Source organism: Protopterus annectens, chromosome 13.part0 (assembly GCF_019279795.1).
Source record: "Protopterus annectens isolate FY-2018-M chromosome 13.part0, PAN1.0, whole genome shotgun sequence".
NCBI classification, from domain to species: domain Eukaryota; kingdom Metazoa; phylum Chordata; order Ceratodontiformes; family Protopteridae; genus Protopterus; species Protopterus annectens.
The window spans coordinates 473600816-473624948 of NC_056747.1; the positions used below are offsets into that span (position 1 = coordinate 473600816).

Below are 24133 nucleotides of genomic sequence, written 5' to 3' on the forward strand. Positions count from 1 at the left end.
TTTCTCAGTGTCGGGAATCTTTTGCATGAGTGAGAAATCTCTATATCAGCCTAAGGTTCCAGGTTAACGTATTCAAATTCTCTCTGGTTTCTTTTTAAAGGATTGCGTTTCTAAGGTATCTACTAAAACTAGTCCATGCAAAAGGCTTTGCATCCTAAAACGAAAATAGACTTGTATTTAGAACTTTTGCTGAGTTTTTCCATTTAGTCTCAGACTTCAGCCAGAGAGTACCTTCCCCTTGGATGGGAATGTTCCTTTATGCCTTTCCACTGATGCCCAGACTCATTCTGAAGATTCAGAAGGACTGTTCAAAGATCATTGTGCTGACTTCCTTCTGGCCCAGGCAGCAGTGATTCTCCCTTCTTATGGAATTAATCAAGGGCAAACCACAAGCTCCCTCCTGTAATAGATCTACTCACACAAGACAGACTGAGTTTGATATTCCTCATTCTTAAAGTAATACAACTGATTGCCTTTGGGTACTTTTTAGAGGATGTGCAGCAAGTATTAAGGAGGCAAAGAAACCTGCTGCTCGAAAATCTTTTAACAAATGGAAGCGATTTGTTAGTTGTTGCTGCGGTAAGAACTAGGGCCCTTTTTGGGCATCTGTACCACAGGTTTTACAATGTTTGTGTTAATATCCTCATGCAAATCTTGCTTCTTTATCAGGATTCCTCTTTCTTCCATTTCACCATGTCTGCCCATGGATTCTCCCCTTTTTTTCTCAGTTTTTGGTCAAGTTGTTCTTGAAAGGGTTTTTATGCAAGGACACCTAGGAAACAGGTGGCACCATGTTGAGATCTTAACTTTGTGCAGGAAAAGTTAATGTTTTCTCCCTTTGAACCAACTCATGTGGCTTGATGCATGGTTCATTACCTGGAAGACTTGTTGCTTGCACTACTTGCAGATGTTAGAGTAATATCTGAGTTGCAAGCTCTTAATGTTGGGTGAACCCTTCTGGTTACTTTAAGAACAAATAACTTATTCTTGCCGAAAGTGGTTTCAGAGTTTAATTTTAAATTAAGCAGTCAGCCTTCCTGTATTCTTTCCAGGACCTAAAAAGCAGGGAGAAAGAATTCTCCATAATCTGGGCATGAATAGGCAACTCTGATACTATCTTGATAGGACTAAATCCTTTAGGAAAGCTGAACAGCTACCTCCTTCCTATTAAAGGAAGGAAAAAGGGCAACACATTAAATCAGACCATTTTCAAAGTTTTATTCCTTGCTATTGCTTTTTTGTTCCCACTATAATAAAATAAAAAGAAAAAAAATCCATGCTGAGCTGAGGCTAATTTTAATAGGGGCTCAGCTTTTTTGATGGCTTTTTGGAAAATGAGTGAACTCTAGAGCCATTCTAGAGATGGCTACCTGGTCCTTTGTACATACTTTTGCAAAGCGCTACATTTCCAAGTCTATAATGGGCTTTGGTAGGACCATTCTTCAAGGTCGTGTGGCCCCAAGTCCTTCCTCCTCCTAGGCTGTGTAAGCCATGGTAATATTCCCATAAAGTTTAGGCTGCTGCAGTATGATAAACAGAGTACAGTGGTGTAAGTGCACTTCATTTTAACAGATGTTCCATTAAATCATTGCTGCAATAGATGCATCCTCTGGCCATCCCTCTTTCTTTTGGGTTCTGCTTTTGCTGACTTTTTTGTTCACTTAACTTTTACCCATTTATCAGGACAGTAGTCTTTTTCTTTTCAGTTGGCAATAAATTTATTTTTTTCTTTTTTGGGAGCTTGCGCTAACAGCAGCTTGGGTGCATAATTGGAAGGAAACAAAGACTTTGGAGGACTGGCCTGATATTAAATATTTGGTGGTATCTAACCCATTGTGTAGGCTACTGCAATTAGTGAATTAATGGAAAATCTGCTATTAATAGTAAGTGCACCTGCACGTTAGAACTTCTTACCCTTTAGTCTGTCCAGAGTGATAAGTATATTTACAGAGTGCCTGGTTCCAGTGATTGCTTGCTTCAAGATATTCCTATATTTCCATATTTGGATTATTCTTATTTGCAGATACTTTTCCCATTTGTTAGGATTCCAACACAAGTTAGAACAGTACAAGGACATTTTCTTGGACTTCTCCGGCCAATCCCAGGCTTCTTCTTTTCATCACTGTTCTGGTTTTCATGATTCTCTCAGCCGTATTTAATAGAAGAATTTAGTGGTACCTCATCAGTCAGGACTGTGCATCAGTGCCATTTCTTTTAAGATTCCACTTCTGGGAGTTGTCAGAAGGCAGTGAGTTTAGTTGGTGAGCCAGTTATATCAGCCCAGATGTCCCCTTCTCCTTTCAGCCTCCCTCTGTCTGTCACAACAGATGTTTCAGGCTGTGCTTGGGGAATGGTTTCAAAAGAGGCAAAAGTGCAAAGTTTGGGAAACTCAAGTACAGACAGAAGCACGCAAATGTTAGAGATGTTGGCAGTTAGTGCTTTAAAGGACTTAAATCATCTCTGGTCTCCAGGACCCCTCTACATATTATCACCGGTACTACCACAGTGATGTGATACATAAACAAGGGGTAATAGGTCTTATCCCGTCTGCTAACTTGCTATGGTTGCCTTGGAGGTAGCAGCTAGGTTCAGTGTGACTTCAGGCTTTATACATTTCAGTCAATTCAAAATATTGTGGCAGGCAAGCTGAGCAGGACCAGGACAGACTCATAAAATGAAACTGCACCCAGAGTTTATCCAGGAATTGATTCAGTTGTGGTGAATGCTTCAAATAGATCTGTTTAAAAAAAAAATTCTGCTGCATCATCCCTTGTAGGTAGGCCTGGAAGACGCAAGATGCCTTTCCACTGATCCAAAAAGTGTAGTTTTGCCTTTTTTTGGTCCAGGCAACAGTGATTTTCCCTCCCTTCTTTTAGGGTTGGAAGTTGGCATAATCGTTAATGTGCTTGCCTCACTGACAAAGGGTACAAAGTTTGATTTTCACCTTTGAGGGACATTGGCTAGACTTACAATGGCCTATTTGGCGAAGGGCAATTGCCAAAGCTTCTCCACAGACTTGATTTACTTAAGACTGGCGTGGCTTGATACACCCCAACCTGGAAATACTTCAGTTGCCTGCTTGGATGGTTGTTTTAATACCTTTTTTCATGAAGATGAATATATCAACAGAAAAATAAAACTGCTAGTAGAAAACCATATATCTATAAATAGAAAATATTTTTGAGTTGGTGCCACTGTAACCCTTTCAAGGTCTGGCTGCCTCTGGATCTTGATCATTTGTGTGAGTTATGCTCTCGCCTCTTATTCTTAAGATTCATCTTTTATCTATTTCTGCTGATCTTCTAGTCTATCCCCCTTTCTACTTGTTCTTGAGGGTTAAACAGGCGACTCCTTGGGATCTTAATTTTGTGCCTGAAAATTGGCACTTCCATTTGAACCAGCTTATCAGGCTGATTTGAGGTTCTTAACATGGAATACTGTAGTAATTTCCTTGGCATCTGTAAGAAGAGTCAGTTTCATGCTGTTGTGGTGAGTCGGCCCTTCCTCATTTTTCAGAAGGATAGATTTTCTTTGAAAACTAATCCTTTTATTCCTGAAGTGGTTTCAAAGTTTACTGTCAAGCTCCTTGTATTCCAGAAAGTAAAAATGAGTGAGGAAGGTCTTAAGTTCAGATGCTGCAAGGACAGAATTACTGCCTTCAGGAAAAGCAGTCAGACGTTTGTCTTTTACGAGGGAAGAAAAAAGGATAGCCAGTGCAAAAGCAGGCCGTTTCGAGATGTTTGCCTCATGCTATTTTTCCTGCTACTATTTGACCACAACAAGCCATTTCCAAGTATGGTTAGAGCACAGGCTTCATATGTTAATTTTTGAAATGGGTGAACGCGAAGTATTCTAGAGGCAGCATGTAGATCTGTACATAGTTTCACAAAGCATTATAAATGGGATTCCTTTCCAAGGTGCAGAACAGGCTTTGCTTGGACCATTGTCCATGGGCTTGTGGATTCTTGAATTCCTTCCTACTACTCCTCCTCCCTATATATTTCCAAGCTATGTTAATCTACTCAGATAACAGCGGTTATTACAACAGTGATACTAATGTTGAACATAGCACAGTTGTGTAAGCAAATGTACTGTAACAGTAACTGTTCTGCTAGATCGCTGTTGCAGTAGCTATCCCCTCCCCTTCACCCACTCTTGGTTCTTTATACATTGCCAGTGTGTGTATGTATTCACTTATTTTACCTTTCAGGGGCTGTAGCATCCCTTCTTGGAGCAAGAAATTTCTGAAGCTTTTGGCACACAAACTGTAATTTTATATGACTTTACTGCAGCCAGTAGTAGTTTGTGTGTGTGGAAGGTGACCTAAAGCTTTGAAAGCTGGTCCGTGGTTATATCCTAGGCAAGGATGTAACCCAAGTAGCTTAAGCTGTTGTAGCAGAGATCTGTTAAAACATCTATCATGGTAAGTTTATGTACAATATTGTACTTTTCCTCTTTCCCCTTTAAGGCAGGATCTAGTTATTTTGGCATAAAGCTGCAGTAGGCACCAGTCTTTTCAGTGTGGTTCTCAAAATCACTTTCTGGCTTCTCATAAAATGTGCAGAACCTTCCGTAAGGGATCATTTCTTTTGTGTTGTCCCGTTAAGGACCCTCCTCCACCAAATCTGTTTTTTTTTTTTTCCCCCCTAGAAGCTCTAACTAACAAAACCTCTATTTGAACAAGCTTATTCTACTGAATTAACAGCTTTCCATGATGAGAATTTTGGTTGCCATTACTTCAACATGGAGAATTTCTAGTTTCATGCCTTCTCTTCCACTGCAGACGTAGCTTCAGAACACAATTTTAAGTAACCAATGCATCTACCAGTCTTTCCCAATTAGCCTATTAAAGGAGAATTATTTGCTGCATGCACTGAAAAGTCACAGGCAGTTAAGGCTGTATTTTCACAGAACCACATTGTTTAAGAAAAATGTCAGTTTGTTTCCTTTGCTCACAACAGAATGTGCAAAGGAGTTATAAACAAATTAATTACATTGGTTTATTCACACTATATGAGGACTATTCTTCCTAAATTAAAACCACATTTGACTAGATCTGCGGCAACTTATATGCAGCCACCTTCAGAAGTGGAACAAATGTGCTGCATTCACATGGTCTACATTGCATACCATTGCTAAGCATTATAAATATGTGATCTAGATTAAGCGCTTTCTTCAGAACTTGGGTTCTGAAAGGTTTCCTGTCATGATGCCACCCAATAAGAAGGTATGCTGGGATTCTGTCCCAGTATTCTGATCTGATGGATGAACTAGGGTACAGTAGTTATGTACTTATTGAAATGCTGGATTCTTTTCATCCTGGTCCATCTGATATGAATAATGACAGTCCCTCCCTCCCTGCAAAATTGTCACTTTTCCTCACAGTTTGCAGCAGGAGTTGGTTCTACACTTCTGCTGCCTATTTTTTGTTTGCCACACATTTATCTGGGATGAGTCTTATGGGTTAGCAAAGATGATCTGAAGCTAGGAGGACCACAGGTGAATTGTGGGAGTGAAGAAATTGAAAGCTGGATGCTAAGAACACTAGCAAATGGCGAGATTGGATCTGACAATTGGCTCTACACCCAATAATCATATCATACGGACTGGGATGAAGAGGATCCAGCATTAGGGTAAGTACAACAGGAGCGGCCTTAGGTCAACTGGTGCCCTAGGCAAAAGGGCTCCATGGCGCACCCCCCCCTCACCACACCACCTGGTGCCCCCATCCTGGTCCACCTACACCAAATAAACACTGAAAAAGTGCCCTTGCTAGAGTGGCACCCTAGGCGGACGCCTAGTTGGCCTATGCCTAAGGCCGGCTATGAGTATATAACTTTTGTTTCCCTCTGTTCTTTGTTGAGACAGGAATCTATGCCTTGGCTCAGTGCGTATTAAAGTGAATAGTGAGCGGGTATTAAAGTGGGTGGGATTGGCATAGGGATTAAGGTTTTTGCCTCGTAGATGCAAGTTACAGGGTTTGATTCTTATCTCAGGTTATTGGCTAGGCTTAAAATGGCCCTTCAGGGCAGTTAGCCTAGTATTTACCTATGAACCCATGTCTTCACTTGGGCTGCTTCCTCTTTAGGAGGAAGCAGAGGTGGAATAGGAACATTTCAGAGGAATTTGGTTTATGTGCAGCTGCTGCTAATCCCTGAGAAATTGAATAAGTGTTTCATTGTTTATATTGCCAACATAATTTGTTCCTTGCGTGACATTGTCAATAAGTAGTTTTTCGCCAGCCTGTCTAGTTAATTGCTTAGTCATTTGAGAAATTACTGTGGACCTGCTGCTGAATCAGTGTTTGAAATTGGAAGGTTCTCCTTTGTTACCTTTGTGATTTTGTACCAAAGTTATTTGTAATGTTCCTCAGGCTGTTCTGATGTTGAGTGCCTTGCTTCTTTGTGCTTATGTCACCTTTGTTCTACTTGTGGTATGGCAGGCAACAGAGATGCAAGACAGCCAGCGTTAGCAGAAAGTTTTAACTGGGCCCATAGAAATGAATGGAAATTAATATAAAACCTAAAAGATAATTTATTAAAAAATGTAAAGAGAAAATTGGCTGTCTACTGACGACTGTTGAAGTAATGCTTTAAAGATGAACCTGCTGCAGATGTTTAAATATTTAGCCAGTGGGATCATAGCTTTGGGCAGGCTTTCTCTCCATTTTCCGGTGCTGCACACGTTTGGTTTGGGGCCTTTTTTTGTGTAATATCTGTATTATAAAAAACTTGATGTGCTTCTTTATTTTACCTCCTCAGTTGTTAAAATTTACATTTTAACTATCTGGACATCTATGTAGCTTAGTTGAGTCTTCTTTACATCCCCTTATCCTTTTCCACACACATTTATTTACAGAATTTTCCACTGGCCAGGCTGCACTGGAAGGAGCACAACAGGGTACGTGGTGCAGTGTTATAGCCTGACTCCTGCAGCAGTCTGTGTAGGATTCCAGCCACATAGTAATATTTTACTGGAAAATTCGGTTATTGGAGACTGACTTTGTCTTGGGTCCCTGTTAAATATTATGAAGGTCTTCACAATAGCTCTGTTTGAATATGCAGTATTATGGGGTTGTACCTGTGCAAATGTAATTTGTACTTGTAACTCTATGCATGTTAACTGGATCTATTAATGAATTCCAGGTTAGTAGTAAGGTGAGAGAAGCCAGCACATATACCCACACTCAACTATTCACTGTATCTATATATGTACTTGTGTTTACATTCATACATTAATTTTCTACTTGATTATTAATATTCTGGAAATGTGTGTTAAATGACGAAGATGTTAAGAAAGCAAGGTTTTGCATGTATACAGTTAAAGGTTATTTTCAAGTGTTTTGATGAATGCTGAAAAGCAAACAATCCATATGGGTTCTCTATTTTAAGCACCTTTATGAAATCATCACTTAAGATAAATGCAAACATATCGTAAGCGATGATTCAATGACAATGTCTCATTTAAAAAAAAAGACACAGGCAAACATAGAAAAAAACGTATGCTTTTTGTACTTAAATTATATATGACATACACTTTTATTTGTAACTGTCATCAGTCCAACATTACATAAATTGCTCATTTCCTGCCTTACCTTAAAAAAGCCACATCTCCCTAACCTTTTTCTCCATTTATTGCTTCTGTAACTTCTGTTTATTTCTATGTAATTTGCTCCTTCCTCTCTAAGATTCTTCTCTTCAGTTCTTTATCTCTCACAGTATTCAGTACCCCCCAAATATAGTTGGTTTAGACTTCGACTTTTGGCAACTAACACAATTAAATTTAACAAGGCCTTACTATGTCTAGGCAGTTCAGGTCTTGTGTTCCAGCTCAAAAGAATAATTTTCTTAATTACAGCCATTTGTTCATCCAATATTTTTGACAGTACTCTGCTAGGAGTTTTTAAAATCTGCCAACTCATTACACTTCCAAAACATATGTTGCCAGTTATTGCTTTCTTCCACATCAGAATTTTAATCTGCGTGCGATAGCTAAGCTGATTCTGAAGGGTTTTCTTCCAGCATCCTATTCCAAAACTGTTGCTGGGGCTCACTCTCCCAAACCAAAAGCAAAGGAGCTTTATAGCCAGTCTCTGAAGCCCTCTGGATCATCAACTCTGTTTTCTTCAGAGCCTCCTAAAAAGAAAAACGAGCTGGAGCCAAAGGCTGCTGCCATCTGACCTGCCATTGGATGCAACAACACCTCCATCAGATCTAATTACTTCTGATCCAAGGTTGTTACCCAGGACAAGATATTCTGTTTGTCTGGAACCAGTTCCTTCAAGAATACCTTCCCCCTTTCTAGACACTGCCAGCCCAGCTGTCTGGAATTTTGTAAATAATCCTATGTCAGTTGCGAATATTGGTATGATTTATACAGAACTGTACCATGTAGTTTGTGAATATTGATATGATTTATACAGAACTGTAAGTTATGTACTGCACTTCAAGAATGTAACCACGGCATACCCTGCTTGCAACACAGATTAACTCACAAAGCTTCAAGAAAATAAGTTGAAATTAAGTGCTTTACGATGTGCTATAAAAGTTGGTTAATGCAGCAAGGAGACAGGATGTCCAGAGCTAGAAGTTTTTCTGTTGTCTGAAAAGAAAAACAATTACTAGGTTTAAAACATGAAGTGTGTGATTTCTTTGACTTCCTAGCAGCTGCACAGTTCTGCAAACTTCTGAGATGTGTACTTCTCGCACAGAGCTGTTAAAATTTTGTTAGCATCTGTTTAGCATGGGAACTGAAGTCAGATGACAAGAGTGATTACATCCGTGCTAACCCAGCAGTAATGTTTGATATTAATTTAAGAACTCTCAGAAAGAGACTGGGCATTTTGTATCTTGTCTTGGACCTAGAAACATCCAATCAGCACGTCTGCCTGTGTGTTGTCTATAAGACTTAGAGCATAGTATCTGTTTTATATGCAGTTAGGAATATCGTAAAGATTAGTTTAGATGTTTCTGTATTTGAGACTGTTCTGCAATGTTTTAAAATATTTTCTGAGAGTCTGAACTCTGAAGTAACTGTTTTCTGAGTATTGTCTTGTTCTTTTATTATTACATATATTTAAACCTATATTTGTGAGACCTATTTAAGCTCTTAGAGTACTTGCATATGTGTTTGGTGACATTGTACAGCCCACTCCTAAATAGCCTTGCTTGTTCAGGCTACTATTTGGGTCAATAGTAACATTTACACAGTTGATATGTAAGGGGTAGCTGGTGGCAGCTGTTTTTTACCAGGCTGAGGAGTGGTGATTCATTACTGTGACAAAGCAGAAAATCCCTGAGCCTCCAGTAGCAGAATAATTTTTTTCCTTGCATTTAAGTCATTGAATTGCACTTGCAAATTAACTGCATTTTGCACTGTTATAAAGCTTTTTTTATTGTTTCACTGCATTTTTGGTACTGTTTTATCCGTGTTTTCATTGCTAGGTAGTATTCCATTACTGTAATTGCGTTTTTATTGAATTAACTGTAAACTGCATTTTCATACTGAGAGTTGTATTTTTTGTTTGACTACTCTGTGCTTCTCTATGCATTTTTGTGAGGTTTCTGTGTTCTAGTCAGATAGCATAGTCTGGATAGAGACCTGCTGTTATCCAGGCCTGGTTGTTTTGTTTGCTGAGTTTCCTGTGTTTCTGGCAGCCATCTTCTGCTGGTAGTGTCTTGTCTTGGCTGTTAGTGAGAGTAACAGGGTTGCCTGACCTGCTCTAGCATGAGTGAGTGGTTGAAAGCAGTGGCTAGCAGGATTCAGTAGTAATTAAAGCTTCTAGACACACTAGTGTGTTGTGGTGTTTATGACCTGTTTGCAGGGTGTTGCATTTGTTTGCTCGTTGCGCACTGCCGCTACCTTGTTTTAACCTACTGCGAGGTATCTCAGTTGCATTTTTCCCTTACCACACTCCTGTGTAACTGACACCCTCCCTTGCAACTACTGTAATTTTATCCAGCCCTACCCCCACCTATAGGTACTCTATTCTGATAGTACCATCATTCACCTCTCTTCCACAGATTCTGACAACCATGGACTGATAATTTCCTGTGGTTTCTCCAGTTAGTCTTGTTGATATGGGCATCCTGAGACAGTGTAGCAACTGCCTCATGTACACTGACAACTCTCTTCTACCAACTAGGAACACAATATGTGAGAGATGCAATTTACATTAAGAACCTAGAATCCTTGCTGTCTCAATCATAAGCCAGTAAATCTGGCACTGAGAAGGTTTTGTACAAACACCGTACCTCTAACACCAACCACACCTATACAGTACATTCTTACATATGTGGAGGTTCTCAAAAAAAACGTACTTAAATAAGAGACCTCCATGGGAAAAGCACACACGCACATCACAACCTACCACACATATAGTATACATGCGTCTGTCACACAGTCTGTAAGGCCCAGCCACAAACCCAGCATACTAGTCCTAGGAGAGACTATCGTGAGACACAGATGTGCCTCTCACCAGGCTAGACAAGGGGAAAGTCGCGGTAAATTGCTTGTCAGATGCTAGAATCCACCATATCACTCACTCACTTGTCTTTCAACAGGTACTGTTATGACACTTTCATAGTCCATGCTGGTGTGAATGACCTGAGATATACCTCTCTGGACCATATGAAGAGAGACTTGATTGAACTCGCTGAATGTGTCTCTCAGGCAGGTATGTACCTCACCTTAAACAGCATCCTACCGTCACCCAGAATGATGCCTCAGTACAAACAAATGATTGATTTTAACAGTTGGCTTAGTTTCTGGTGTCATTCCAAGGGGACCCACTACCAGCAAGCCTGGGAGGACATGATTGACAGACCATGATGCTTTGCCAGAGATGGCCTTCATCTGTCTGCCCTGGGCTTCAGGCTTCCGGCAAAGGCTCTTGCCTCCCCCATAGTGCCTTTTTTAGGCAAAGTCATAACCAGTGTGAATAATTCCTCTAAACGAAAGTTAAAGGTCATGCTGCTAAATACTAGGAGTCTTGACATTGCAAGCATTCCTCACCCTGGAGGATGCTGACATTTGTGCAGTCACTGAAACCTGGTTTAAAGCTGTGGAGAGCACCCCAGCTTTATCCTGTTACTTTTTCTGCCATACTTTCAGACCCCGAACAGAGGGCTAAAAAGTCAAAGGAGGTGGAGTTTCAGTATTTATCAGACATGCACACCTCTAGGCTGGTCAAACGGTATGAGTCCTAGAGGACACTCCCGGTGCAGTTACCTATTGACAAAACACCTATTCATAGCTAGCTACAGCCCCCCAACCAGGTCTCAGGAGGCCCATTTCACCTGTCTGTACTTATTGAATCCATCAAGATTCAACCCGCTACCCTGATCCTGGGTGACTTTAACTACCCAACCATAGAATGGAAGACCAATTCTAGCTCAAACACAAATGCCCAGAGATTACTCGACTTTGTCATTGCCAGTGCATTGGGTCAGCTGGTCGACACCCCCACAGGAGGTGAAAATATCCTGGACCTGGTACTAACCAGCATGAGTAGCCACTGTAGCACCCCTACAGTGTCATCCTTGGTACGATCTAACCATAAAGCAATCCCTTTCAAAGTCACCATCTCCCTTGACCCCTGCCCCCTTGTGAGAGTTAAACAAAAAAACTTTTCCAGAGCTGACTACAACCTCCTGAGAGCAGGTATAAGCAACTTCACAGCCACCATCCCCTTCAGTTGAATTAATCACTAATGTCCAAGCCTACACCAAAATAAAGCTGTATGAGCACATGTATAGCTGCATGGACTCTGTCTGGTGGATAGCAGCAATAAACCGACTCCATAATAAAAGGAAAAAATTGCTGTCCAGGACCAAGTAGGAGCAGGTGCCAAGTTGGAAGCAATCTCTCCTTTGTCTGAACAATCAAATAAGGTCACTGGTGAAATCCTCTAAGGCTAACCTAAAGTCCAAATTGGCCACATCCGTTAAGGACAATCACAAGGCTTTCTACGCATGTTTGCAGTTTCAAAGGTAACTTCTAAATCTGCTCTGAATTGGTGGTCAAGAATACCACATAAATGCCATAGATATAGCCAACCTGCTGGCAGACAAGTTCAGTGAAAACTTCACCCATTGCCCCCCCCCCCATCAGTAAACCAGGACATCCCCAGCACCTGCCCCCCTTACTTCAACACCAGGGAGCAGGTTATTAATGCCTTCTCAAGGGCAAAAAAAAAAAAAAATACAGCCTCAACGGGACCCAACATCTTTGGCTGTGTCCTACATGAACTCACGCAAGAGCTCTCAGCACCACTAGGCTCCCTATTCAACCAAAGCCTCTGCACTGACTTCCTCCCAGCACAATGGAGGACAGCCACAGTCATCCCTCTGTACAAAGGTGGAGTGTCCACTGACCTAGGCAGTTATAATAGGCCAGTCAGCCTAACTAGCCTGATCTGCAAGGCCATGGAATGCATTATATCATGGACCTGATAAACAAGGACATTGGCATCCTCCATATGCTTGATCCCACACAGTTTGGTTTTGTCAAAGGGAGATCATTCCTGTTAAACTTGGTAGACTTCAAAACAGTCGCCAAAGCCATGGCTGAGGGCAAGACAGTGCACACCGCCTACCTTGACCTAGGAAAAGCCTTTGAGACTATTCCCCACTCTGGCATAATAGATAAACTCTCCCAGCCTAGGTATCAACCCATAAGTTGCCAGATGGGTAGCTAACTAGCAGACTGGTAGAACCCACTCAGTCAAGATAGGGGAAGCCACCTCTAATAGTAGACCCATAACAAGTGACGTACCCCAAGGATCTGTCTTGGGGCCTCTACTGTTTGGGATATGCTTTTCTGAGGTGCAAGCCAAAATCAGTGGTCTGTGGCAGACCAAGTTTGTAGATGACTGCAAGCTGGGCACGGTCATAAATTCCCCTAGTGATGTGAACATCCCCCAGGAGGGCCTTAACCAAACTAATGACTGGTGCCAGAAGCTTGGCCTCAAACTGCATGTCAAGTAAGGCATCATTATCCCCTTTGGGGAAAACGTCCTCACTAATCACATTAATAATGTACTAAGCATGCAGTCAGTCAAGAGGGATTTGAGCACCCAGGTTGATAGCAACCTGACTTTTGATCACCATGTTGCCTCTGTTGTATGGAAGGCTTTCTGCATGACCCACCTCATAAGTAAGTGTATTTTAATCCACGAACAAGGAGATCATAACATCCCTGTACTCCACATTTATCAGACCCATTATTGAGTACAGTGCCCCCTTCGTCATGTACCTTGCCAAGCACATGCAGCAGTTGGAGAGACCCACAGGGGTTCCTGACCAGGAATATCCAGGGTCTCAAACACCTGTCCTGTACAGATAGGCTAAAAGCTCTGTCCCTCTACTCAGTCTCATACAGACTGCTCAGAGGTGATCTGTGTCTGGTATACAAGGCAGTTTCAGACTTTGCCTTGATGGAGTTGCTGCTTATCCATAAGTCAAACTCCATTTGTGCAACCCACACGCAAGGTCTCAGTCTGGTCTATGACATTAATAGAACTTGTTGGCAGGGTAGATTTGTGTCCCAGCGACTTCCCCCATCTGTGGAATAGGCTTCCTCTTCATGTCAAGCAGAGTACCTCATTAGCTCTCTTTAAGAGAAACCTGGAAGACTGGATGGGAAACAGAAAATATACCCCTGGGATCCCACTGGTGTCCCTGCTGGACAGGGAAAACGGGTGCTGACATTGTGGGAGCATGGGTGAAATTCTTGGCTAGGCTTATAAGGGCCTCCGGGCCAATAGCTTGGTATCATCCAATGAACCTATAGTCTGGGTAGAAGGGGGCATAGCTAGTAAACCTCTGCCAGCCTTCCCCAGGTGTGTGTGTATACAAATCAAATCTGTGTGTCTCTCAGCTACTTGGACAGAGGCAAGAAGCACTAGTTGGACAGAGAAGGGCGCTGGAGGTCTCAGCTTGGCAACTTGGCTGAGATCTCAACTCTATAGCTAAGCCAGTGGGGAGTTTTGCTGGGGATCTGGAGAAAGAGGGAGAAACCAGCCCTAGAGCTCCAGACTAACTGTGATGTCTGTGTGCTCTTAAGGGAAATTACACTTCACTGTGTGTGCACTTGTCATCCTCCCATTGTGTATGTCCCTCACTGTTGCCAGTGCGGAGGATTGAGGCTCTTTAATTACTGGACCAGTGCAGGGGCGTCACAATCCCTATATTCAGATCCAGAGTTGTTTGGGAGTGCACTGGCTTCGATATCCTTGGAGCCAGGTGACTATGAGCCGAAGCTCCCTTGTTGGATCAGAGACTTTGGAGTCAACTCTGAGGTTTTTGGAGCAGTCTCTTCTCTTGAAGCCTTGGCATTAGACAGCTTGGCTCCAGCTTCCGCCTCTGGTAGGTTGCCTTTGGGACAGAGGGAAGTGATGTCAGAAATCTGGTTTTCCGGCTCCATTGTCTTTCTTCTCCTTGGAGCGATTTGTCTTTGAGGTAGTGAAGAGTGTGTTCTCTGCTCCAGTAGGACGGACAGCTTCTATCTCCTCAGATCTTCCTTCTGGATCCCAGATGTGTCTGCACGTTGAGCCACATCATTCTACGCCACAAGGGCAACCCTCTCGGTCTCCAGGCTACCCAGCAGGGCTTTACAATTGCTTATATTTCCGAGCATCCTACCAAGGAAGTCTGTAGGAAGAGGAAGTGCAAGTGGAGGCACTCTGACTCACTTCAGAAGTCGATCACTGACTATACTGATTTTGATGGAGAGGGGTCCCCAAAATCACCACCCAAAGACATCTCATTTGGAGATGCTCTTGAGATCTTTAAGCAGGGATGGGGGGGGGGGGGAGTTGATCCTCTGATGACCTTTCCCCAAAGGAATCACTATTTCTTAGAAGCCTTTGGAGCTGGCCTGTCTACATGAGGAGACATTCTGTGATTGTTTGGGTTATAAAATAGCTATGCAAACACTTCCATGCAAAACAAATCCTAAACCTTCTGGATTGGTTGCATACTAATCTGTATAGGTTTCTAAGCATTTAATGTAGATTTTTGAAACTAGAATGAAAAGAAAGTGGAAGAAACTAGACTGATAATTTGAAGTGTATTAGCTGGTAACAGATTTTACTGTTTGACTCTGCAGTTGAGTGTTAGGAAAGTTTGTATAACCATTGTCTAATTTATTTTTTTGCAGTTAATTACTCTGCGTACCTAGAATATTCAGACAAACCATTTGGTACAAATTGCTCCAGGAATCCCAGAAGACTGATGAAGATTGGAGAAGGTTCGTATGTATGTACATTTATGGAGTTGTAAGTCCAAAGTTAAGACCAAGCTGGATAGCATTTGAAAGGAGGGTGTATCAAGTTTGTAGGTGTTTACTAGGCTAATGACCACAATGGCCTTTTTAAGCTTAGCCATGTATCCCAAATCTCTGACAAGTTGTTTTACCCTTGATAAGTGTAAACATGGGCCTGGGTGATGTACCATTTACAGGTTACTTGTGTCCATTAGAGACATGGATGCCAAACCAGGGATGAATTTCTGGTTTCCCATCCAGTTGTCCAAGTTGCACTTGAATTGGGTTAGGGAGGAACTCTGCTTCATATGGATGGGGAGCCTGTTCCATAGACTGGGTAGTCTCTGGGATATATACCTATCCGTCCAGCGGGTCCTATTTATATCACAGGCAAGGTTTAAGTCTTTAGAATGAGTAATTCTGGTGCTGTTTATTTTGTGGCTATACAGGAGATCTATCAGAGTGGGGTCTGACAATGCCCTGTATGCCAGGCATAGATTTCTCCTACAAAGCCTATAGGAGACAGAATACAGAGAAGAGGGCCTTGAGGCAGTCTGCATAGGACATATTACTTAATGCCCTGTATTCTTTTAGTGAGGAACCTCTGTGGGCATTCAAATTGCTGGATATGCTTATTTAGGTACATACTAAAGGAGGCATTGTACTCAATGACAAGTCTGATGAATGCCGAATGCAGTGGCATGACTACTTCCTTGGACTTAGATGCCATACCTTTGTTTATAAGTTGTGCATCATAGAATGATTTCCTCACAACTGTAGACACGTGATGGTCAAAGGCTGGATTACTATCTGTGTGTGCTCCTAAGTCCCTAACTACTGTTAACTCTGAGGGGTGTGTTGTGAATATGATAGTTACCAGTAGGTTTGCCACCTTTCATATTGGCTTAAATTGGACTAAGGCCACACCCTTTGCATCACCCATAACCTCGCCCATTCCCACGCTCTCTCCCATCCACATTCCACCCATTTTGTGATGTCACTATTGCAACAGCTGATGAGAATGCCCTCTTTTTCCATTCCTGATGCCTGCTTTCAATAGCCGATTTAACAAACTCCGATAGTGTTTCCTTTTTTGAAACAGAATACCAGAGTTTGCACAGTGTTTTCAGGACTACCGGAGAATCGATTTGATTTCCGGATAGTCTGGGGAAAAGAAATGGGTAGATGGCAACCCTAGTTACTGGGGATGGATAACTTCCCAAAGGATACTATTATGCTATTGTTAGACTGTTAGACAATTAAGTCTCTTCAATAGTTCTCTTTTTTTTATTGCACTGCTTCGTGAATTAGTGCCATGTGTAGAAAATGTAAAATGTTTTCGCACCCAAACTTATTTCAGCATTGAGTGCTTTTAAAGTTAAACTTAGCAGCATTATAGGCTGATAATAGGTGAATAGGTGAGCCAGTATGTCTGCTTACCTGGATACTTCAGCAGTTGCCAGAAGTGAATAATTGCAAGCTGTACACTGCTAGTGTTTTATGCGATGTGGTTCATTCTCTTGCATTGGGAAATGACTGCCACTTTAACTTGCTCTTTTTATTTTGTATTACTACAACCATGCACATCTTTTGGTATATACAGGTCTTTGTAGTCAGTCGTTGGATTGCTGACAGTTATTGGTAATATTACATAGAGGGTTATGATCTGGTCTGCACTCATAACCAGAATGCTGTGTTTGAAGCTTAAGAGGTGAATCTTGACATCCATGTTGAGTACAGAACTTCAGTGGTGGTGATCAGAAAGACCTGATTTATAATTCTTTGCTGTACGTGAAGCTTTACCTGTTCTCATGTGCCACCTAAGTTCAGGGAGGGGAAGTGTAGTAACGGTAAGGTTTATACAGCATAGAAAGCTGTAACACACTAACGACTAACCAGTCAGCTACCCAAGAAGAGCATTGGGAAGTTTGTAATAACTTTATTCAGACACTAAAAAAAAAAACAAAAGGTTCGAATGAAATGTTTTAGTTGGTTTAATGGCTTCTTGCTGTTCTGCTGCTGTGGTTTGCTACGCATGAGATTAGTACTTATAGCACATTTTGATATCAGGAAGGTGCTTAACAAGTCTGTCTTCATCAGTTTCGGAGCTCTTCATGCACTGCATAGAGGATTATGATAGGGTCATTGATCATAACCAGCTTATGTGTTCGAGACGTGGATGCCAAGAAATTCACCCTGAGAGCAGAGCTCGAGGTGAATCATAGCATCTTTAAGAATGCATAATCCATTATGATCCGAGATCAATCATAACTCTTTGTAGTGCATGGAGATACATCCGCTCCTTGCACTACTACTACTAGTCACTCAAAACTAAAATTAAAAAAAAGAAAATGCAATGTTTTCCGCAGGTAAAGCAGTGGGGGAATTGATTGACATCCTTGTGTATTCCCTGTGTAAGTGAAGCAGTATTGAATCACAATAGTGGCTGTAATGTAGCAGACACTAGGCAGAAATGAGTTAAAGCTGTTTCATGTCGTAATGCTAACTGGTTGGTGCTGTTTTCTTTTAGTGCCAGACTTTAACAGCACATAGGGGGTGCTTAAAAATTGATCTGATGTATTTTTTGCCTGTTCAACTGATGGGTCTTGGATCTGACTTTGGACACTTCGCTAGAGTTTGGCTCCATAGCTCTTGCTTCTTCCCTTAGCCATAATCCTCTTATCTCTTGAATTAACCCAGATCTTGTTTGCTGCTTCAACATTTGGATGTGGTCGCCCTGTTGCTTGAGTAACGTGATATAAACAATTTCTTATTTATCATTATTTTCCTTAGTTTGCACTTATTTTTCTCCTGCCTGTCCTTTAACTTTATTTTTATCCGTTTCTTTCTGTACTAGTCATTGTGCCTTGTGCCTTTTGCTTTCCTTGCTGCCTGCTATATACGTCTTTCATATACCATTGTTGGTATTTCATTCATATACCATTGTTAGCATTTCTTTCGTATACCATTGTTAGTATTTCATTATTTCTTGATCTGAAGTTTTCATTTGTTCAACCTGTGGGTTCGGATCTGACTCTTCCTTGTGCTACAGCTCTAGGGTCTGAAAATCTGAGATCCTTTACCCATAATGCCCTGCTCCCCCTTCATTCCCTCAGATCTTGTTTGTTGCATTTTTGTCAGCATTGGGATTACGATCTTCTGAGCTCTCTAGGGTTATACACAAGTGCTTTTTCTTAACTTTTTCTTAAACCTTTCTCTTTGTATGATTTCCTTCTGATATTTCCCTTATCCCCTACCCTTTTTTCTCCTTTGAAAAACAGCTTTGGTCCTTTTATTTTTGTTTTCGTAACTTTGTTTTCTAACCTCCTTTGTACTCCTTCCTTTTTTGTAAGTAGTCTTTTGTATTCATTATTTTGTTGCATTCTCTGTTTTTCATTATGGCAGAAAAGCCAGCTGACTTCAAAAAATGTCCTACATGTAGGGACAAAATCCCTTTGTCAGATGCCCACATTAGTGTGTGTAGTGTGCTTAGGGCCCACTCATTTGGATTCTTCCTGTGCCATATGCACTGGCTTTAACCAGCATGCTCTTATTGATAGGAGGAATAAGCATATTTTGAAGATCCTTTTACCATCTGCGGCTTCTTCCTCTTCTACTTCAGGGGCTCAAACTCCCTCCAAGAAGCATAAGAAGAAACGGTCCCCGGGCAGAGCGCCTGTGTCTAGTGAACCACCTCTAGAAACTGCCAAGCCATTGGATCCAAAGGATTTCGGTCCAGTTGTCTGTGAGGATTCGTTTTGGCTCCAGTTTCCAAGGTTCTTCCTGGTGCCTGCTGCCTCAAGTCCCAAATCGCCTTTATTGTCTCTCAGGCCAGTCTCTAAGCCACCTTCTTTGGCATCTTCCGTCAGGTCCTCTGTCTATCTGAACCAGAGGTTGGCAGGATGGTGATGAGGTTTCTCAAGGCACATATTCAACTGGGGGTTTTGCCTGCTCTGTCCCCCCTGGATCCATGAGCCATCAGCCTTCATTTGCTCCCATCTTTCCTCCTCTGATCCAACCCCCGGCTTTCAATTGTTGGGTCCGAGGATCCTGGGAGTAGAGATGTCAGAGCCTACAGGTACTGTTACCTTGACTCCATTGCCTTGAATGGTATGTCCTCAAGTATCTCAGAGCAGAGCGAGACTCAGAGCTGTAGAGTGGGTATCTGGTCTGAGGGTTTGATGTCAACGACTGTTTTCAGAGCGCTCTCTTCCCCTCAGACTCTCGACGTTTGATAGCTCTGCTAAGACTCTTTTGTCAGATCTGGTTGTGGTGGAGGCTCGTAGGGACTCTCCTCCCACAGCTTCAGCTCCTGCAGATGTGCCCTCGGATCCCTGTTCACCCTCCACATTCGAAGTGGTGGAAAGGGTCCTCTCTGCCTAGAAGAGCCTCTACTCTCCCTTCAGAGCCCGGTCCCGCCTCAGTAGAGTTTCTGAGTCATCCCTTCTGTCACCTCCTGGACAGCCTGCTCAGAAGAGCTTCCAGGTGACTTCCCATTTAGAACACGCTAAGTCTTCTGATACTTCCTTACTTGGATTAACTTTTGGAGACATCATGGGAATTCTGCACCAGAAGGGTGGGTGATTTGCCTAAAACCCTAATCCTAAGGAATGTGTGTTCATGGAAGCTGTCTGATCAGGCCCATCTACATCTTGGATGTTGTCCCCTGCGGGACCCACTTATTGATGTGATCTCCTGCAGAGCATGGAAAGAGCCGGACACAGTAGGTCCCATACCAAAATGCCCAGACAGAATCTTTAGTGCCCCATTGGATTAAGGGGGTCCTAGTTGATGGCATGGTGGTTGCAGCAGCCACCAAGAAGGAGCTGGACCAGGAACGCTCCTCTGTCCATCCCCTTAACAGGGAGTCTGGTCAAGGAGCTCACTAGTTCTACTCTGTGTCCATGTCTGCAGAGAAACAGAAGACCTTTTTCTCCAGAATGGCCACTCTTCTTTCTATAGCGAATACGTCCATGTGGCTAATGTTGCATGTGGCAGAAAGTACTTCACGGATGGCCAGTTCAGCCATTGCTGTAAGGTGCCACACCTGGATGCGGCTTTGTGATTTCACAGAACGCTTCAGAGTCATTCACCAGTGCTTCTTTTGACTGATTATCCTTGTTTGGTTCTATGGATAGAGAAACGCTCTCCCAGAGTGAGAAGGATGGAAAGACATCTTCTGTCATCCTAATGCATTTTGCCACCCCTTAACGGTCCTTCTCCAGGGACCAGCGTGGTGGTAAGTTGTGGTTCCGAATATCTCAAGATCCTTTTCAGGAATCACAGGGAGACTTTTTCCTGCAGATACATAGGGGGTTTATGGCACAAATGGCAGACACCGCCCTCGTGGCAGAGGGGGTCCAATGAACCAGGGGTCTTGAGATACGTTTTCTGACAGGTCCAATCAGCGATCCTGTAGGATTGCCGGACTGCTCTTCTTTGGAGGCAGTTGGGGGGGGGGGCATTTATTTTACACCCAGCAGCCTGGGAAGCCATCACAAGCGACCGTTTGTTATTACACCTCATATCCAGAGATTGTCATACCCTTTTTCTGAAATCTCACTCCTATGAAGAACTCCCCAATGTTCCTCCCAGTCAGAGGGAGGCTGCAGCATTAGAAATTTCAAAGCTGCTCGCAGAGAGTCATCCAGACCATCCCCCAAGTCCAGCTTGGATCAGGCATCTATTCCAGATTATTTTTAGTGCCCAAGAAAACTGGCTTCCTCAGACCCATTTTGGATCTTACAACCCTGAACAAATCATTTGCCTATTCAGAGTTCTGAATGGTCACAATTCAGTCCATTCTGCCCTTCCTGCAGAAGGACTACACGATGTGCTCTCTAGACCTTAAGGATTCGTACTATCTCATGAAAATGAACAGGTGCTCTAGAAGGTTTTTCTGCTTCTGGTTGGAAGCAAGTCATTACCAGTTCGAAGTACTCCCATTTGGTCTCACCACAGCCCCCAGGGTGTTCAAATGCATGGCAGTAGTGGCAGCCCACCTGAGACTGCAGGAAGTTTGTGTTTTTCCCTATCTGGACAATGGACTCCTCACTGCTTCCAACAGGCATGACCTCCTCCAGGCCTGAGACTACTACCTCTTTCAACTAGCCTCAACCTTGGGAATCTCCATCAATCTAATTAATTGTATCGCCATCCAATCCAGGTGGTAGATTTCACTGGAGCATATCTGGACACAACACATAGCTTAGCTAGCTTAGCTCTTCTCCCTCCAGATAGGGTTTCCACTCTGACTCCATGTCAAACAAATTCTGGACATCCCTTCTCCAGCATGTTTTGTTTTAAGAGCGTTTGGCTCCATGGCTGCCATCATAACTCTCGTTTCCAGCAGCTCGTCTCCATATGAGAATACTTCAGTGGACACAAGCAGTCCAATTGTCTCTTCTGTGTTATCCTCTAAATCATCTGGTCAGACTGTCTTGAGTATGCAAGAGGAATCTCTTCTCTGGTGGCTTCAATCGCAGGTTCTCGAACAAGGTTATCCCTTTTTCCTTCCTCCTCTGAAGGTCACTGTGATTATGGTCGCTTCTCAGCTTGGGGGGGGGGGGGCATTACCTAGGTCAGACAGTCATGTGGTCCCCATTAGAGGCCAAGTTGCATATAAATGTCCAGAAGATGAGTGGTGCTGCTAGCTATTGCAAGCCCTTGAAACCTCTTTCCACAGGGACCATTGCAATTCAGACATACATGTCAGTTTGGTACATCAGCAAGCAGGGAGGAACCTGAGACCCCTTATGTAGAGAAGCCATGAGGATGTGGCAGTAAGCGATCTCTTCCATCCGCTTTCTGCTGGCAACTCACATGCTGGGGAAGTCAAACATTCTGGGGGGACAGGCTCAGCAGGACCATTCTGATGCCTCATGAGTAGTCTCTGAACCCTTCAGTGGCAAACATGATCTTCCAGAAATGGGGTCAGCCTTGCTGCAATCTCTTTGCGTGTCCTTCCAACACCAAATGCAGACAGTTTTTTTGCCCTGATGCTTACTCAGGAGCAGTCACCGAGAGATGCTCTTAGTCTGTGACCCCAGGTCTGCTTTATGCTTAACCCTCCCCTTCCTCTCATTCCTAAATTCTTCCAGAAAGGTCAGAGGTTGAAGTGCAAAGTAATCCTCATTGCCCCATTTTGGCCTTGGTAAGTGTGGTTTCCCTTCCTTTTGGTATTACCTGATTTGTCCACTATGGACTCTGGATCCCACTCCAGCCATTCTTTCCCCTCCTTCAGGATGCTGTTACCCAGCTCTATCCAGCCTGATATTGACCGCTTGGTTGCTCCAGTTACAGTGATGGCTAGAAACACTGGGCTCTCTTCCCTAGTTAGAAAAATTTTGGTTGCAGCTCATAAAGCTTCCACCAGGAAAATATATAGCACCAAGTGGGAAAGGTTTTCCATTTTGGCTCACCAAAATCTGCTGGATCCCTTTACGTCTGCCATTCCTGCCGTTTTAGACTTTCTAGCATGTCTTCTTCATAAGTTATTCTACTATGAAAGTGAATTGGCAGCCATTTCTAATTTTCACTTTGGGGGAATTTCTTCACCTTTGGTCAAGTTGTGCAAGACCTTTCTTAAGGGCATTTTTCTTTGCCCACCTATCAAGGATCACAATCCTCCTTTGGACATCACTATGGTTTTGCAAGCATTGGTTGCGCCTCCTTTTGAAACAGCAGCTAAAGTTGATTTGCAGTTATTGTTATCGAAGACTGCCTTCTTAGTAGCCATCATTTCAGCTAAAAGTGTCTGAACTACAAGTTTTATTTATTAAGCCACCTCATTTGATCTTTCACAAGGACAGACTGACTTTGTGTACCAATCCTTTACTGCCCAAGGTTGCATCTGAGGCTTATATCAATCAGGTCATCAGTCTCTCAGTTTTTTCCCCAGTTTTCAAAACAAAGGGGAATGCAAACTCCATATGCTTGGTGTACAGGATTATGGTTTTATTTGGACAAAACTGAACCCTTCAGGAAGTCTAACCAGCTCTTTGTATCCTTCTCGAAAGCTAATTTGGGGAAACCAATTTCCAAAGTTACTGGCTAATTGGCTTACAAGCTGCATTTCACTTGTTTGTTCCATTAAAGGAATACCCTTACCTGTACCTGTCAAGGCTCATCCTAACAAGTCTGTGTCCACTTCTGCTACACTTTGGTCTAGAGTTCCTATTGATGATATCTGGTCTGTGGCTACTTGGTCTAATTTGTGTATACCTTTATATCCCATTACAAATTGGATGTTATTTCTAGGAACAGGGCCTCCTTTGGTTCTGCTGTGCTCTGGAATATCCTTCCATGAGGCCTCCAAGAATTCTGTAGCTGGGGACTCTGTCCCACAGATTGAAGAACAAATGAAAACTTCAGATAAAGAAGTTATTACCATAAAATTCCATGTTAAGTTGTCTATCTCGCCTTCGTTCTTGCTGGTTGCCATCAGAGCCGATCCTCCGCTCCGACTCTGCCATCTTCAATAGCTCTAGAGCTGTTTACTGGCTCGAGACTACCCCTTATCCTATAATGCCTAACGATAGCTACCCAGATCTTGTTTGCCGCTTCAGCTGCGAGGTGTCATTTTTCTGGCCCAGGCTTTTATAAAGTTTTTTTTGTAACTTTTTTCGCTAGAATTTAACCTTTCTAGTATTTTATTATTAACGACAGTTTTGTTTAGTTTATAGTGTCCTCACTTTTTTTTTTGTAGAACTCGTTTAACTTAGAGAGTCCCCCCCCCCCCCTACCCCCCCTTGTCAGGTTAGCCGTTTGTTAGAGGCTTTCTTTCTGCCCTTTTCTTATAGGCTAGCCATTTAAATTAGAGGCTTTCCTATTTAAAAAAAACAAAAAAAAAAAAAAAAAACTTTAGCTA

At 42.6% G+C, this 24133-nt stretch overlaps 1 protein-coding gene across 5 annotated transcripts in view; it reads left to right on the forward strand.

The window, feature by feature from the left end:
* FKBP6 (FKBP prolyl isomerase family member 6 (inactive)) overlaps window positions 1–24133 on the forward strand; it is a 1232999-nt gene that overhangs the window by 194004 nt on the left and 1014862 nt on the right. For all 5 annotated transcript variants that reach the window (XM_044054115.1, XM_044054116.1, XM_044054114.1 and 2 more), the window contains exon 3: window positions 15160–15249. In XM_044054115.1, coding sequence (XP_043910050.1) covers window positions 15160–15249 — 90 coding nt within the window. The remainder of the gene's footprint in view (window positions 1–15159; window positions 15250–24133) is intronic.